Here is a 14,994-nt window from a genome sequence, read left to right on the forward strand (position 1 = left end):
GCAGAGAAGTTAAGCCTGTCTTAACACATACACCCCAACAGCAAAGACAATACAATGCATGAAGTTCATTCTACCATGCTAAATACAGCTAAACTGTCTGACCTAAGGCACTGCTCAAAGAGGCAGAATCTTCTGTTTCACTTAGAAGGAGAAATTAGCAGTGGAATAAAATATTTCTTTGATGCAATCCTATATTAGCAAAAATGCAAAAATCCTTCTCCCTTTTTTTTTCCCCCTGAAAATCTGTGTACATGAAGCATAAAGAGAAGGTCTCTTCCTCACTGCTCTTTTCCAGATAGTCTCAAAGGTCTTTTAACTCTCCTCAGAATTGTGTTCTTGATTGTATTATGCCTTTTTTTCCTTCTCTGATGTGACTCTTACTGCTTTTAGCTCTTTGCTCTGTGTAGTTTCACTGAGATCTTTTCTAGGAGGAGGCATATGTGCCTGTGTCTGATGGGAGGCTCCTACTGTTTCACTGATCTGACTTCCATAAAGAAATTAAATAGAAGGCGGTATGATGACTTTAATCCAACTCATAACAATACAATCAGTGAAGGTCTCTGCAGACAAAGCACTAAAGTAGGAAATAAAATGTAAACTAATAGAAAATAAGGAGGAGAAACATAAATAGAAATTAACAACAAAAAAAAAGAGATTGAATGTGCACTGATGTGCTAGGAAATGGTACCAAAGTGCCTAGGAAACATGGAAGCACACCAGGTAAAGCAGGATCAGAGTACGAGGGTAACCAACCCTGAAAATTAGATATTTATGAATATGTCACGTTCTGCAATGATGTCAAGCCACTGTCCCAAATTCCAGCTGCAAAGAGGCTGCAGTGATGAGAAAATAAATAATTTCTGCATTTGTTGAAAGTGAGCAGGCTTTCCTTCCTAAATGTGATGAATTTCCCATCTCTCGGAAAGGAAGGCTAACCACAAGCATGGTGCTGTGACATCCCCACATGCACCGCTGTATCAAGCAACCTCCTTATCTCCATAACAGTGAATAACTCGACGTCAGTTTTGACAGCAGGTCTGCAGCCAACGTGTGTGTGTGTGCTCTAGCATGCAAGCTTGCATGTGCTTGTCTTTGTCCTTGGTGAGCCAGAACTTGGCACTCACTGACCTGTAACGTATTCCTTTAATACCTTCTTGGCTGCATCCCAAAAGGAAGGATGGAGTGACACTCAGACCATAATGGGATTGCACAGTGCAGGAGAGTGACCTGTCTTCTAGCAAGCAGAGTAAGCAGCACACACTTGGCGAGCGTGGAGGTGTGTAATGACACAGATCCAAGTGCCTCACCAGTTTGCCTCAGTCCAGCATCATGAACTGCCTGGAATGAAATAAGCCTTTCCCCGAAGGACAGAATGCTCAGGACAATCAAGGGATGCACTTGAAAAATCCTCTTCTGGTATGTATTTCTTTAGTTTGCTTTGTTCTCCGCAGTGTGCCCTTCAGAGTTAACAGACATCAGTGACTTAAAGCTACAAATCTGCTTACAAGAAGGCGGTTACTATAGACAGGAGAGCTTCCAAATGAACTGTTTAACCTGGAAACTGTTATATCCAATCCCCCCACAAACGGCATAAAAAGAACTAGTTTAACATAATATTATGCTTGGCATGTAGGACTGGGTGATGTGGGAATGATGAGGCTGCTTTGATTTGTCTGCAGGGGAAATGTGAGAGGAAGTACCATGTGCAAATTAAACCCTTTGATCTTGGCATCAATCTCTTAATTAGGAAGCTGTCAGGAAGATGCAGTTCTGTTAATACGTCTGTCTGGGTAGACCTATTGTTCTGCACAACAGCAGAATTAATTTCACTAGGGATTATCCGATTTTAATTAATGCATTTCTCACTGCATTATTTATGAGCATGCTACAAATTACTCCAGTGCCTCTGCTACACCTAGCTACAGCTACAAATGGGCCTGTGCCTCGCAGGGTCACTTACCAAACTGTCTTCAGAGTTGCTCACCCCTGGCAAATTCCTGATCCCTGCTACCTCCTGATAACTGTGACTCAAACCTGAGCTCCAGCACTTCTGCTGGAGAAGCCTGCAGCAAGCTGCCTGCCCAGCTCTCACATGCTTTATGAAGAACCTAGGCTGCTTCTGCTTGCGAGATCAAGTTGCTGCTCCTTCAGCATTTGTTTGTGCCACTTGAGTACGTCTAGACTTAACTGTGGAAATCCATCTCCCATCTAATCAGTATTCCAGTGATGACAACATGAGTTGTGCTTCCCGTCAGGCCTGCTTGAGTTCCTAGTGTTCCCATCTCATACATGTTTACACATTCTGCTAGTACAGGAATACTTTGGTTATCTCTGAAGTAGAGAGCACTGCCATTGTGCCTTGGTCACAAGCATTGAAAACGTTCTATTTTAGAACATGATTCTCTGCCCCAAAACAAGCTGCATTTGGAATTTCAGCAAGTATGCTTCATTTGTTGAAGAATCGTATCTGGCATGTTTGTCTGTTTGTTTGTTTTCCTGCAGTCTAATTGCACAAGAAGCTTTTTTTTAGACATCTGCCTTGGCAGTCCAAAGGTACTGGTATTTTCTGGTATTTGACCTACATCTAAAAATTCAGTGCTTCTTGAAGAGATTTTGTTGCTCACACAGAGCATGTACACTTCTAAAATAAAAGCCTGCTAAAGAACTGTCTTGAGACAACATCCTTAAGAATTACTTGTACAGCTAAAGAAAGCTCTGCTTTGTAGCTTCCTGCCTCTCTCTGAAAGCCTCTGAGCCCTAAGAGCCTACACTTTATTTGTGCTATAAAACTTAAATAATCTGAGGTTTTTTTGCTTAAGTTTTATAGCAGAAATAGAGGAGGCTAACGTTAAAATACTAATATGTAGCGTGGACGTGCAACGTGTAACACAAATTACTCCCAGTTCTTTATCACTGTGCATGAATTCTGACCTCTGAATGCAGAACTACATGTGGAACTACAGCAGGAATCCCAAGGCATGGAGGCTTCTTCTTATCTTTCCTATTACACGTTGTAGCTAATTAAACCTAGGAAGCGAGAAAATAAGCACTAGGTATACCAGCCTATAGTCACAGTTGCTGCACATTCTAAATTTGATTTAAAAGTCATCTGCATTAGTGCATAGTGAGGCAAACCATTGCTGTGTGCAGAGTTTGAGGGAAAGCTATACAATTAGTTTAAGGGATCTGTAAAAAAACTCATCCCCAGTGCTTGGGCTTGCAGTTCAAGGATCAGGGGCAGAGAGTTACTGACAGTATGTTTGGAGCAACTAGAAAGCAGGGAACTCAGAGCTGTCCTGTCCTCACTTGGAAAGGAAGAAGTGGAGTTGACTTACGGAAAGTTAACTTGCACTGTGCTGGAACACAGGGACAGAGTGTTTGGTGGGCAATCAACTAATGAGAACAAAACCAGCATGACTTAAACAGGCCAGAAATCACATTCCCTTTAGATGGGTGTGTGACCACTGGTATTTCAATTAAGTTCCACGAGCTCTTTTCACCTTCAGCTGCAGGTACTGTGAAACACAATCCCCACAAGAAAGCAACTGATGTGCATTTTCTGACCTTGCAGAAGGACCTGTACAAAACCAAAGGGAGGGATGACAGATGAGAGCCCAATTTCCACTGAGCTAACAGCTATGCAGAGGGAAGTCAGTGGTGCTGGAGCAGCTAAGAACAGATGCTTAAGAGTTTCCTCTTGGGAGTGGTTAACAGAAATCTGAAAGGATTCACGCGTAGAGGAGAGACTGAAGTTTAAGGTTCACCCAGGCAAGAATCAACTGTCCTGCTTACTGGAACACCTGACTTGGAAATGGCGATATGCTCAACTGGGGGCAAAGTCCTGCAATAAATAACCGTGCTTCACCTATTTCCTCCTTTGTGCGGCAGACAAGTGGCATTCAGCAAGAGAAACTTTCCTGGCACCAATGCTAGTTTCACCTTCCTTTTCCTTCTTATTCCCGAGCTTATGAAAAACAGGGAACTAAGCTGCTGAAGCCATACAGTGAAGATTTCTTCAGGAGAGGTAATTTTCCATCCCCTGGGGTGCAGGTCGGTTTGCTGCCGCGTTGCTTTGGAAAGAAAAGCAGCAGAAGAGCCAGGTGTTGCGGGAAGGCTGCCACTCAGGCAGGAGGGGGGTGCTCAGTTATGACTGGGAATAAGCATTTTTGGCGCTGAATCTACGAACCCTGGGATTATAGAGGATCTCTACCCATACTCCTACTTGTGGGTCTGGAGGTAGGTGTGCCCTGACCTGATCCAGCACAGCTGGTCTCCATGTTGGCTTGCACCACTCCCTCTCCATTCTGGGCAGATGTTTCAACCTCGCCGCGGTATTCTCATTTCTGGCTCAGGTTAGAAACTCTCTAGTGATTGTGAGTCCCTGTGGCTGACCATGGCCCACCTGTTGGCTACATACAGTGCTCCTGTACCGCTCTGCTTTGCTCATGTCACAGGTCACCACACCCTGAGGTCAGTGTACAGATCCAGTTGCCAAATCGTGAGTAAAGACATGAGGATGTGGCTGTAAGAAAAACGATCAGGAAAGATGGAATTTATTTCTTGAAAGAGAAGACAGAAAAAAAGTGAAAGGTCTCTTCTATGAGGAAAGGTTGAGGGGAGTGGGCTTGTTTAGCTTGGAGAAGAGAAGGCTCCAGGGAGACTTCATTGTGGCCTTCCAGTACTTGAAGGGAGCGTATGGCTGTTTATGAGGGTGGACAGGGGTAGGACAAGGGGGAATGGTTGTAAACTGAGACAGGGAGGTTTAGGTTGGATATTAGCAGGAAGTTTTTCAGCCAGAGGGTGGTGAGGCACTGGCACAGGTTGCCTAAGGAGGCTGTGGATGCCCCATCCCTGCAGGCATTCAAGGCCAGGCTGGATGTGGCTCTGGGCAGCCTGGGCTGCTGGTTGGTGACCCTGCACACAGCAGGGGGTTGGAATGAGATGAGCACTGTGCTCCTTTGCAACCCAGGCCATTCTATGGGCCTATGGAAGAACACTGCATTGCTACATTTTTTGCAGATGTTGTGCGCCAAAATTCAGAACTGTCTTAGATACAGATGGTCTCTGGAGGTAGCCCTGGCCTCACAGGGAATTCTGAATGTAGTCACCAGGCACTGTGCTGGGGACACAGAACTTGAAGGTCCTCCAGGTGCCACATCGTGTTGTGACGTTCCACATTTCTTCCTGTTATTGGGTCATGTGTGAAAACTGCAGTTAAAATTTCTGCTTTAAAACATGTGTCAGCATTGGACTGTTAGAGCAGTAGCCTGTCATCTCTCGAAGTTTCCATTTAGTTTTCTCCTTGGGATAACAATCCTTGGGATTTTGTAATTTTGATAACTGGTTATTTTTAATGTATTTTGTGGTTATTTGGAAGTGGTATATTGTTCTGGATTTGTTTAGAAACTTGTTCAATCCATGCTACCTGTAGACCTTTTCAGCCACAAACAGGGCGTGCTGCTTGCCAAGCACTTCTCGTTTCCACTTTGCCACCATAGCAGCGCTCCTAGTGCTTAGGACATGGGTGTGATGCTCACAGTGCACTATCTTGCATGTAGGGCTATAATTGCTCCTTCTGTTCAGTTTGAAGAAAAGGTGGTTTATGCAGCCATCAATTTTAGCAAAGGCTGTCAATTATGGAAGCTATTTCTAACTTCCCAGATAACACAGGTAAGTAAAGTTGACAGGAAAGCAAATGATAAAGTGAGCCCTCATTCTCTCACTACAAAATTCTCTTCTAACACTGAATGCAAAAGTTTACTGAAACATGAAGAAGAAAACAATGTCATCCCCAAACTTCATTTCATTACGTGTGTTTTAATGATGGTTTTTCTTTTTCAAGAGCATGAATTTCTAAAATCAAAGTGGTGGCTTAAAACACTTTTCTAGTAATTTAAACAAAGGGTAAATTTATAGGTTGTTTAAACCTGCATAGCTCCACAACAGAATGGAGATAGAAGATTAGATGGCTGAAAATACTGTCAGAAAAATAATGAAATCTGCATAGCTCTCGTAACATGTGTGCACAGTATTGCACAGAATTGTAAATAGTTATTATAAATTTTATCCATAAGATTTCACAAGTGATGAACAGAAGAAACCTCATGGGTTTCATTGAAATAATTTATGAGTTATCCCATCAGTCACTTTTGATGACTATTTGTATAACAAAGGCAAAAAAAAAAACAAAAAAAACCCAACAGTTCCAACTCAGTTAACTCATGGTTTCCTTGTTTTTCTCAAACTTTCTAGAGAACCTGTCCAGGTTTAATTTGGGGCCAGAACAAAATAGTTGCTCCAAATGCAGTGAGAAAATAAGAAATTTGGATTTCTGTGTTGAGATAAAATTGGAGGAGGTGTTGCAGATCGTGGACCTGCCTAGAATAAGTACCAGAGATCAGTTCCTTGTCCTGTAGTGTCCACTTGTCTCGTGAAATGCTTTACAGGAAGTTTGCCATCAGATGGGAATGTACAGAAGGGATGTACAAACTCAATGTCTTCACTGAGATCATCCAAGCAGGAAGTTGTAAAATTTGCTTCAGATGTATGCTAAGGAAATGACAGTGATAATAGATCCAAAAAGAGTGGAAATGGAATTATTTAGTCTATGGTTAGCATTCTGTGGAACATTTTGCTTACTGCAAGCATCTCATTAGGAACTGTGAGTTGAACCTCGGGTGTGTGGTAGAGGAAGAGATCCTGTATAGAGATGAAAAGAGCAGAGTGGGCCGTGCAGCTGTTGGAAGGCTGTGATGTGAGGTTGTGGAGACCTGGGTGCACAGCAGCCACTCAATCACAGATTATTCTACCACCTTATGTGCAGGAAAGACTTGCTAGCAGGAAGAGAGAACAGGGAAAAATAAACTTTACCTTTTGGTCAGGAGATGGACCTACCTCACTTTGCAGTGAGCTGGAGCCAACAGCAGCAAGCAGCAGAAGAAAAGATAAATGAAATCAAATTGCTATTAGGTATATGCTGCAGTTCTGTGGCTGTACTCATGCTGCTCCTTTGCATATGTGTCCTTAAGGTGTGCACTCTGCTACGGAGGAATGCTTCCCAGTCCGTCATATAGAATCATAGAATCACCAAGGTTGGAGGAGACCTCCAGGATCATCCAATCCAACCGTCCCTGTCACCAATATTTCCCATTAAACCATGTCCCTTAGCACAGCATCTAAATGTTTCTTGAACACCTCCAGGGATGGTGATGCCACCACCTCCCTGGGCAGCCCCTTCCAGCACTTGACCTCTCTTTTGGAGAATAAGTTTTTCCTAATATACTGGAGAGTGAGGGAATATGCCATCCTCAAGTTATTGCAAAGAGTTTTCAGCTGTTGTTGAGGTTTATTCGGTACTGTCTGCACAGTGGAAGTTTGAAAGACAGTTCACCATTAGCAACCACTAAAATAAAACGGTCAACTTTATGTTTTAATTCATTCCTCAGTGTCCTTTATGTGAACTGTGTAAGTCTGCACATGAGTGGGGAGAGATAACTCGGGTTTTTAAATGCAGTCTACTTTTTAGAGTTGATTCTCAGCTGAAACCTTTCACACTCTGCAAACTTTAGAAGTGAACTTTGTGAAGAGTCGTGGTCAGCAATTTCCTTGACATAGGAAAAGGTCTTTATGCTGTAACAAGAATGGGAGCCAGCAAACCACCGTCCTGGAGTCTCCCCATATCCAGACCCCTGTAGCCTACGGGTGAGGAAGCAGCTACTAAAGATTTTGGTTCCCTGGTTGTTCTAAGGAACACAGCCTGAACAGTGTCACCCCTTAAGCAAAGCAGAGGTGTAGACTTCTGGCCACCAGACATTTCGGTATTCTTTTCAATTGTGAGCTCCTAATTTAATTGTGGTTCCCTCCAGTTCCTCATTTTGCTGCCCATGCCTTCATGGCAACCACTTTCAGTCCAACCAAGGACAGTTAATTGTAGATGTCATTTTCTAAATGGCAGAATGTTCAAGCTGTGATGCTCAGGGATCCAAGAAGCTTAGGAGAGCATGAATTCACCATGTCACTGGGCCAGCCACTTATAGGAACTGAACTGCTGGTTCAGCAGGCCCACGTAACTCTGCTGGGCAATGGATCACATTGTATTGTGGGGTCTTTTGGTTTGTGATCTAAACTTGCAGTTCAGGCAGCAAACATGCCTAATGCATGGCTGAGGGAACTCTGCACGTTGACTTCTTAGTGGTCGCAAGCATCTGTGGGCTGATGTGGTAGAGCTCAGAGCAGACCACCACACCAGATCTGCAGATTTTTTTTGAGTAGATGATTTAATTGTTTCTAGAGTTTATTATGATGTATTTCATTTTAGTGCAGTCAATAAGCAGCATGACTTTGAGGTATTTTGCTGTTACTCTTTACAAGCAAGTATCTTCACTCCATTGCCTATTCTAATGAAAGCCTGAGCCTTTTTCTGACTTAATATTGTGTTGTTCTTGGGACTGCAGGTTGCATACAGTGATCTGAGACATAATGGTCATTTTCAGAAAGGTAAGTCCAATCCTTTGCTATGATTTACTGATTAGCCTGAGGCCTGAAGAGGAGAAAAAGACTTTAACATCCCTACTCATCTCAAAAAGAAAAGCAGAAATAACCCAGTATCAAAAAATATAAGGTATCAGTCCATACTGAAAATGCAAAGGCACCATGCCTTGTTGGGCTAGCCAGGCTGTGCTGGTGACCTCTGTCACAAGGTGTGGCACTGAAAGTGCAGATTACCTCTATAGTTTTATTCAGTGCAAATCAGAGCACTTTAACGTTCTTTGTAACCTTATGTGACATTCATAGATGTTTACACTGTGGTTGTTTGGTTTTAAATGGAAGTCCATTAACTATTTTAAGAGGAAAAATAAATAATTTTTCAGTAAAAACTTGAAACTTTGACAGTAATGTTGTGATGAGAATGCAACAGAATAAATAAAATGCTTGTTGTATACAGCAGACTCAGGTGGAACACCAGTTTATCAGCAGGCATAAGCCAATTCATACCCACTGAAGATCCAGCCTACAGCTTTGTTCCATTTTCATTCTAGCAATGGCAGTCAATTTTTGTTTCAATCTGAATTGGTGTCTGGAGCAAGAGAAGGTACTCTTGAGGTCTGGAAGTAGTAACAGGGCAGTAGTTCAGGCAACATCAAGGTGGTGCTCATTCCTAGGAGAGGTCAGCCATAGCTCACACCTTTCCTCAGCAGAGGACAGCAGAGCAGGCACTCGGTCTGTTCATCCTTTTTTCACCTGGTAATGTCTTTGTTTTCAAGCATCTCATCTGAAAGAATACCGAAGCTAATGTGAGGACACCAAGGCACCTTGTCAGCATTCACTGTACACCCCACAGCCCCTGGGAGGTAGTGAAGCTGTGCAGTCACTGTCCTTGTAAAAGCTCTTCAGTCATTTCCTCTTGTAGGGCAATTGAGCCTGATGACTTGGCCAAAGTCATGTGCCATGGAAAATGTAGAGCTTAAGGTCTCAATGCTGTAACCATTAGATTGTACTGCCTGCAAACAGTAAGAACTCGTCCAGTTAAACAGTGCAGAAACAATCAAAGCAATAGAAAATTAAGACCAAGAAGTGTATGCATGTGAACTACAGGGCATCTAGTTTGTCATTTTACTTGACACTGGATCTTCTTCTCCCCAGGGTGATCACGTGTGGCTGGAAGCTCATCCAAACAGTGAATTCAATGTCCCTATCGGGGCAGTTGTGAAGGACTCTGACTCAGGACGGATCTTGCTGGAGGATGATGAAGGCAAGGTGGGCTACCCTACAACTTTCTGCAAATGATGAACATAAAAATCAAAAGTAAAAAGTACCGAAGAAAGGCCATACTGGGTCAGACTGAAGCTCCATCTAGACAGTCTGACTTTGATAATGGCTGATAAGATAAACTGACAGAAGTAATATAAAAATAAGGTCAGAATAGGGTGATACTTCCCTAGTATCCAGAGATCCCAACAGTATGAAGATTTAGAGCTTCTTGAGGTAGCAGTTATCAGCAGGTAGCTAAAAGTAGGAAACAGACAAGCTCCAATCCCAAAATTTGATAAAATCATGATCCTTCTAAAGGCAGTTGGACTGCAGTTTCATCCCTACTTCGAACATGTTCTGGCAAAACTGCACTGTGAACACAGGTGATGTCAGGCTTCCCACATCTCTCATCTGAACCTTTAGGTGGGGATCAGGAGAGTAAAACCTCTCCTACTGTAAGAGCAAGCAAGTCCAACACCACCTGATGAGACTGGATGTGTACAAGTCAGTGGGGCTGGGCTACGTGCATCCCACACCCTTTGCTCTGCCCTCTTGAGGCCCCACCTGTAGGACTGCATCCAGGCCTGTGGCGCCCAGCACAGGAGGGATGCAGAGCTGTTGGAGCAGGTCCAGAGGAGGGCCACAAAAATCATAAGGTGGCTGGAGCATCTCTCCTATGAAGATAGGGTGAGAGAACTAGGTTTGTTCAGCCTGGAGAAGAGAAGACTCTGGAAAGAGCTCATTGCAGCCTTCCAGTACTTAAAAGGAGGCTTATACTCAAGGGGAATGGTTTTAATTAAAGAAGGGAAAATTTAGATTAGATGTTAGGGGACAAGTTTTTACTCAAAGGGTGGTGAGGCCGCAGCACAGGCTGCCCAGAGAAGTTGTGGATGCTCCAGCCCTGGAGTTTCCCAAGGCCAGGCTGAGTGGGGCCCTGGGCAGCCTGATCTGGTGGAGGACAGCCCTGCCTACAGCTGGGGTTGGAAGTGAATGATCTTTAAGGTCCCTTCCAACCCAAGTAATTTTGTGATGTCTGGAACCCACCTGAATGACTTTGTCTAGGGTTTTAAATCATCTGGTCCTGTGGAGCAGCACACCTCTTGATTTCAGTCTTGTTTGTTAGAGTAGGCTGCATTTAATGCAAACTCGAAATCATTCTGGTCTAACATGGCAGTCTCCTTTATTTGCCTCTAAGTAACAGCATAACCCATTAAAATGCTGCCTTTCCTTTTTTAGGAGCACTGGATCACGGCTCGGAACATGCACACGGTTCGCCCAATGGACCCGTCCACTGCCCAAGGGGTGGAAGACATGATCCGCCTTGGGGATCTCCACGAGGCAGGCATGGTGCATAACCTCCTCATCCGCCACCAGCAGCACAAAATCTATGTGAGTGCCAATGTTACTGGACGTGGTACTTCTAGAAATGACCTCTCGTGCACCTTTAGAAGAGTGACTTGAGTAGCCTCCTAACTTCCTTTCATGCATAGGGCCCTCCAATTCCTCTACTGACTGAGAGTGCCAAGGAGGCATATTTTTTCTCTTCCTCCATCCAAGTAATTTGGCTGTGAAAAAGGGATTTAATATTAGCCACTGAAACTGCAGAGATATGCAAAAGTAGTGACCCTGCTCACTTTCTCCTAGAGTGATCATTTCCAGCAGCAACTGACATGTAGCTAAATCTAAATCCAGTCCATGTTACTGGCTGCACGTGCTGCTACTACCTGCAGCTGTGACTCTGGATCAATCTAACCAGTGTGCAGTGACTTTATTTGGATTGTGCTCCAATCCAAGTCACTGTTTATTTGATTTTGATGTAACAAAACAGGTAAAGAATAGATCTGCATATTTAGGACATTTGGTTTCACTTCCTGTCCATTACAGATTTAATCTGTGAGTTTGAACAACTTGACATTTTCAGGTTTCCTGTTCCTCAGTTCCTACTTTGCAATATGATAATAACATTCCAACTTTTTCACACATCATCCCCCATATTATGTACACTGTATACAGGAGAGGAGCTGTCGCTTACAGTACAAACATGGTGATGTTCAGTGTGATGAAGCAGTGATTTTGATATATGCTGTAGTTACAGCTACCAAGAGGTGCATACAGAACTGTTACATTAGATTCCAGCAGTCTGCAGTTGTGTCATGTACTTGAACAATACATTGTGATTTCCAAGCATTTGACACTCCTTCATTTCAGTGGGGCTGTTTTTTACAAATCCTAAAGAAGTGTATAAAGACACAACTGTAACATTGCCCAACTCATGGTGAGGAACCAGGCTTTTGGATCTCCCAGGTTTCTCTCCTGAATCTGCTTACATCTACTCTGTGAATGCCTTTGGTTCTATTGTTGGTTGTGGGTTTGCTGCTGGAGGTAATGCTCATAACTGTTTTCCAGACTTACACGGGATCTATCTTGGTAGCAGTGAATCCATACCAGCTGCTGCCTCTCTACACAGTCGATCTTATCAGGCTGTACTGCAACAAGAGGATTGGAGAGCTGCCACCTCATGTCTTTGCCATTGCAGACAACTGTTACTTCAATATGAAGAGGAATAAGAGAGATCAGTGCTGTGTGATCAGGTGACTGTACTCATGATGCATGGCAGACACCAAATCTGGCATGTTTTTGGGGGACTTTTGCAGACACAGGAGACCTTCCAAATGGAAAGGCACAGATTAAGACTAGAGGTAACAGTAAGGAAACATTCTCCTCCCTGCTACTACTTCTTTTTTTTTGGTCAGGGCTACAAAAACTGAAACATAAACAAGAGATTTCTGAAGCCTGTTGTTTTCTCCTAGACTCTGAATGTGATGACATATTCTACACATGTATGCCTCTGTGATGTTAGCCTTTTACTCTGGGGACAGGATACTTGTGTTACTTATATTTTCTGAAAACTGAGATTTCCTGAAGAAACACTGTCTCTGCTAATATAGAGATGGAAGAAGCTATAGTATAAACACATGACATGTATCCATATTCTGCCAGCCATCAGTAGAGAGAACAGAGTCTCATTGCAGTGTGACTATGGGACATCACCTGAGTTGCCTCAGCTGAGACTAACACTGAAAATCTCATAATGCTTTAAAGAAAAGCAAGTGGTGATTTAATTTCTTTGCTGGTACAGAATGTGTTCCATGGATTTGCTCATTTTTAATCAAAGGGAGAATTTAGTCTTCAACCTCAGGCTAAAAAACACTGTACACTTTAGCACAATATCTTTTAGATACACTTTTAGATACACTTTAGCACAATATCTTTTAGATAAGAGGTTGAACAGCTAGAATTGTACAGCCATCAATGAAAGACAACCTGATCTTCACAACATAAAGTAGGATTTCACCTTGGTCTACCATTTGCCTCCTTAGCCAAAAAACAGAAGAAAGCAAACCCTTAATGATCTCATTTCTTATTGCAGTGGAGAATCTGGAGCTGGGAAAACTGAAAGCACTAAGCTAATACTACAGTTCTTGGCAGCTATCAGCGGCCAGCATTCCTGGATAGAGCAGCAAATCCTAGAGGCCAACCCCATTCTGGAAGGTGGGTTATTTAGCAGAAAAAAAACCATTTACCACACTTATCACAAGATTTTTGTCTCAGGCTAAAAATTCAGGAACAGATCCTCAAACAACTGCATTTGCATAACATAGCTAAAAACCCTGAAGCATTGGTGATGCAGGGTAGAAGTTCTCTAGTCTTTTTTGCTGGGTCTTCACGAGGTCCAGAGGAGTTCTTATGATGTAGGAGAAGGTGTCATTGTAGCAGTATCTCAGAACTGCAGGGAGCACAAGAGTCATAAAAGACATAGAGCATATTTGGACCACCTGAGTATGTCTTTTAGGGCCCAGCTGTCTGGGTGCACAGTTATGCCTGCCTGTCACTTCAGAAGGAAGTCAGTTCAGATATTCTTTAGTGCATGTCAGCATTTGGTATACAACATGCAAAATACCAAGAGAAAAATGGAAGCACATCAAAAATAGACTTGATGTTCATTAACTGCAGTAATCAAGATCCTGTCTGTCCTTTTCCCGTCAGCTTTTGGAAATGCCAAGACAATTCGAAACGACAATTCGAGCCGCTTTGGTAAATACATTGATATCTACTTCAACCACAGCGGTGTGATAGAAGGAGCCCGGATAGAACAGTTTCTTCTGGAAAAGTCCCGAGTTTGCCGGCAGGTGAGGGCACTTGCAGACACCCATTCTGCCTGCTCCTGTGCTAGAAACCTGTACCAACAAGCCTATATTGGCCTCTTTCTTTCTAGGCTCCAGAGGAGAGGAACTATCACATCTTCTATTGCATGCTGATGGGGATGAATCTGGAGCAGAAAAAGATGCTGAATCTGGGCACTGCCTCAGAGTACACTTATCTCACTATGGTAACTATCTCCATTATCCCTCTGTCATTTGTTTCCTCCAGCAACCAGTACCATCACTAGGAGCTGCAGATGGGTGGTACCAAGTACAAGTACCAACAGTCCTTTCCTTAGAGTACCAGAAGCAGTAACACAGGTGCTGTGAGTCTCAGTTTCAGAGGCTTACTGTAATGTCCATCTGTCCACCGCAGGGGCAGCATGTGGCAGTTCAAAGCTTTCTGTCCAACTCAGCCTTAAGAAACATAAAGGGCATCATAAAGCACATGGGAAATATCCTCCACTTTCACAGGTGCTCAGATTTTAGGCGAATGCAAGGGATCTCATGCCAGGGAGAAAGCTAATTAGGTACGTATACCTTAGGTGATAACGAGTAAGCAGAAACAGTGCCAAGAATCCTTGTCCTTATGTCTGAGTTTATGTGATCTGAAGAGAAAGCAGAAAAGATCCTCTTCACCTGTGAATGTGGTTTCTTGCAGGGCAACTGCACATCCTGTGACAGCCGGAATGATGCCAAGGAGTACGCTCACATCCGCTCAGCGATGAAGATCCTCATGTTCTCAGACTCTGAGCACTGGGACATCAGCAAACTGCTGGCTGCTATCCTGCATCTGGGGAATGTGGAGTTTGAAGGTAAACTCAGCACTGCCTCTGCTTGGTCTCTCCTCAGAGTTGATGGTAAAGGCCTACAGGTGCTTCTGCTTCCAGCTGTAAGGATTAGGTTGTGCTTCTCTGCCCAGTATAAATGGTTAGGTGAACAGGGTTGGGGCAGGCAGATAAGCACCATTCCACGCTGAGTAATGTTTTGAAAAACACCCATCTTATTATTTTGTCACAGTGGGATTTCCTTGGTTATAAAT

General features: G+C 43.4%; 1 protein-coding gene across 1 annotated transcript in view; it reads left to right on the forward strand.

Moving 5' to 3' along the window:
- The first annotated feature begins 3,852 nt into the window (after positions 1-3,852).
- The window catches only part of MYO7B (myosin VIIB), a 50,014-nt gene continuing 38,872 nt past the window's right edge, over positions 3,853-14,994 (forward strand). Inside the window, exons 1-9 of the mRNA XM_048955352.1 lie at positions 3,853-4,024; positions 8,454-8,496; positions 9,643-9,756; positions 10,987-11,139; positions 12,157-12,341; positions 13,181-13,302; positions 13,798-13,940; positions 14,027-14,140; positions 14,614-14,767. Coding sequence (XP_048811309.1) covers positions 8,479-8,496; positions 9,643-9,756; positions 10,987-11,139; positions 12,157-12,341; positions 13,181-13,302; positions 13,798-13,940; positions 14,027-14,140; positions 14,614-14,767 — 1,003 coding nt within the window. The 5' untranslated portion in view covers positions 3,853-4,024; positions 8,454-8,478. The remainder of the gene's footprint in view (positions 4,025-8,453; positions 8,497-9,642; positions 9,757-10,986; positions 11,140-12,156; positions 12,342-13,180; positions 13,303-13,797; positions 13,941-14,026; positions 14,141-14,613; positions 14,768-14,994) is intronic.

The sequence above is a fragment of the Lagopus muta genome, chromosome 9 (assembly GCF_023343835.1).
Source record: "Lagopus muta isolate bLagMut1 chromosome 9, bLagMut1 primary, whole genome shotgun sequence".
Taxonomy (NCBI): Eukaryota; Metazoa; Chordata; class Aves; order Galliformes; family Phasianidae; genus Lagopus; species Lagopus muta.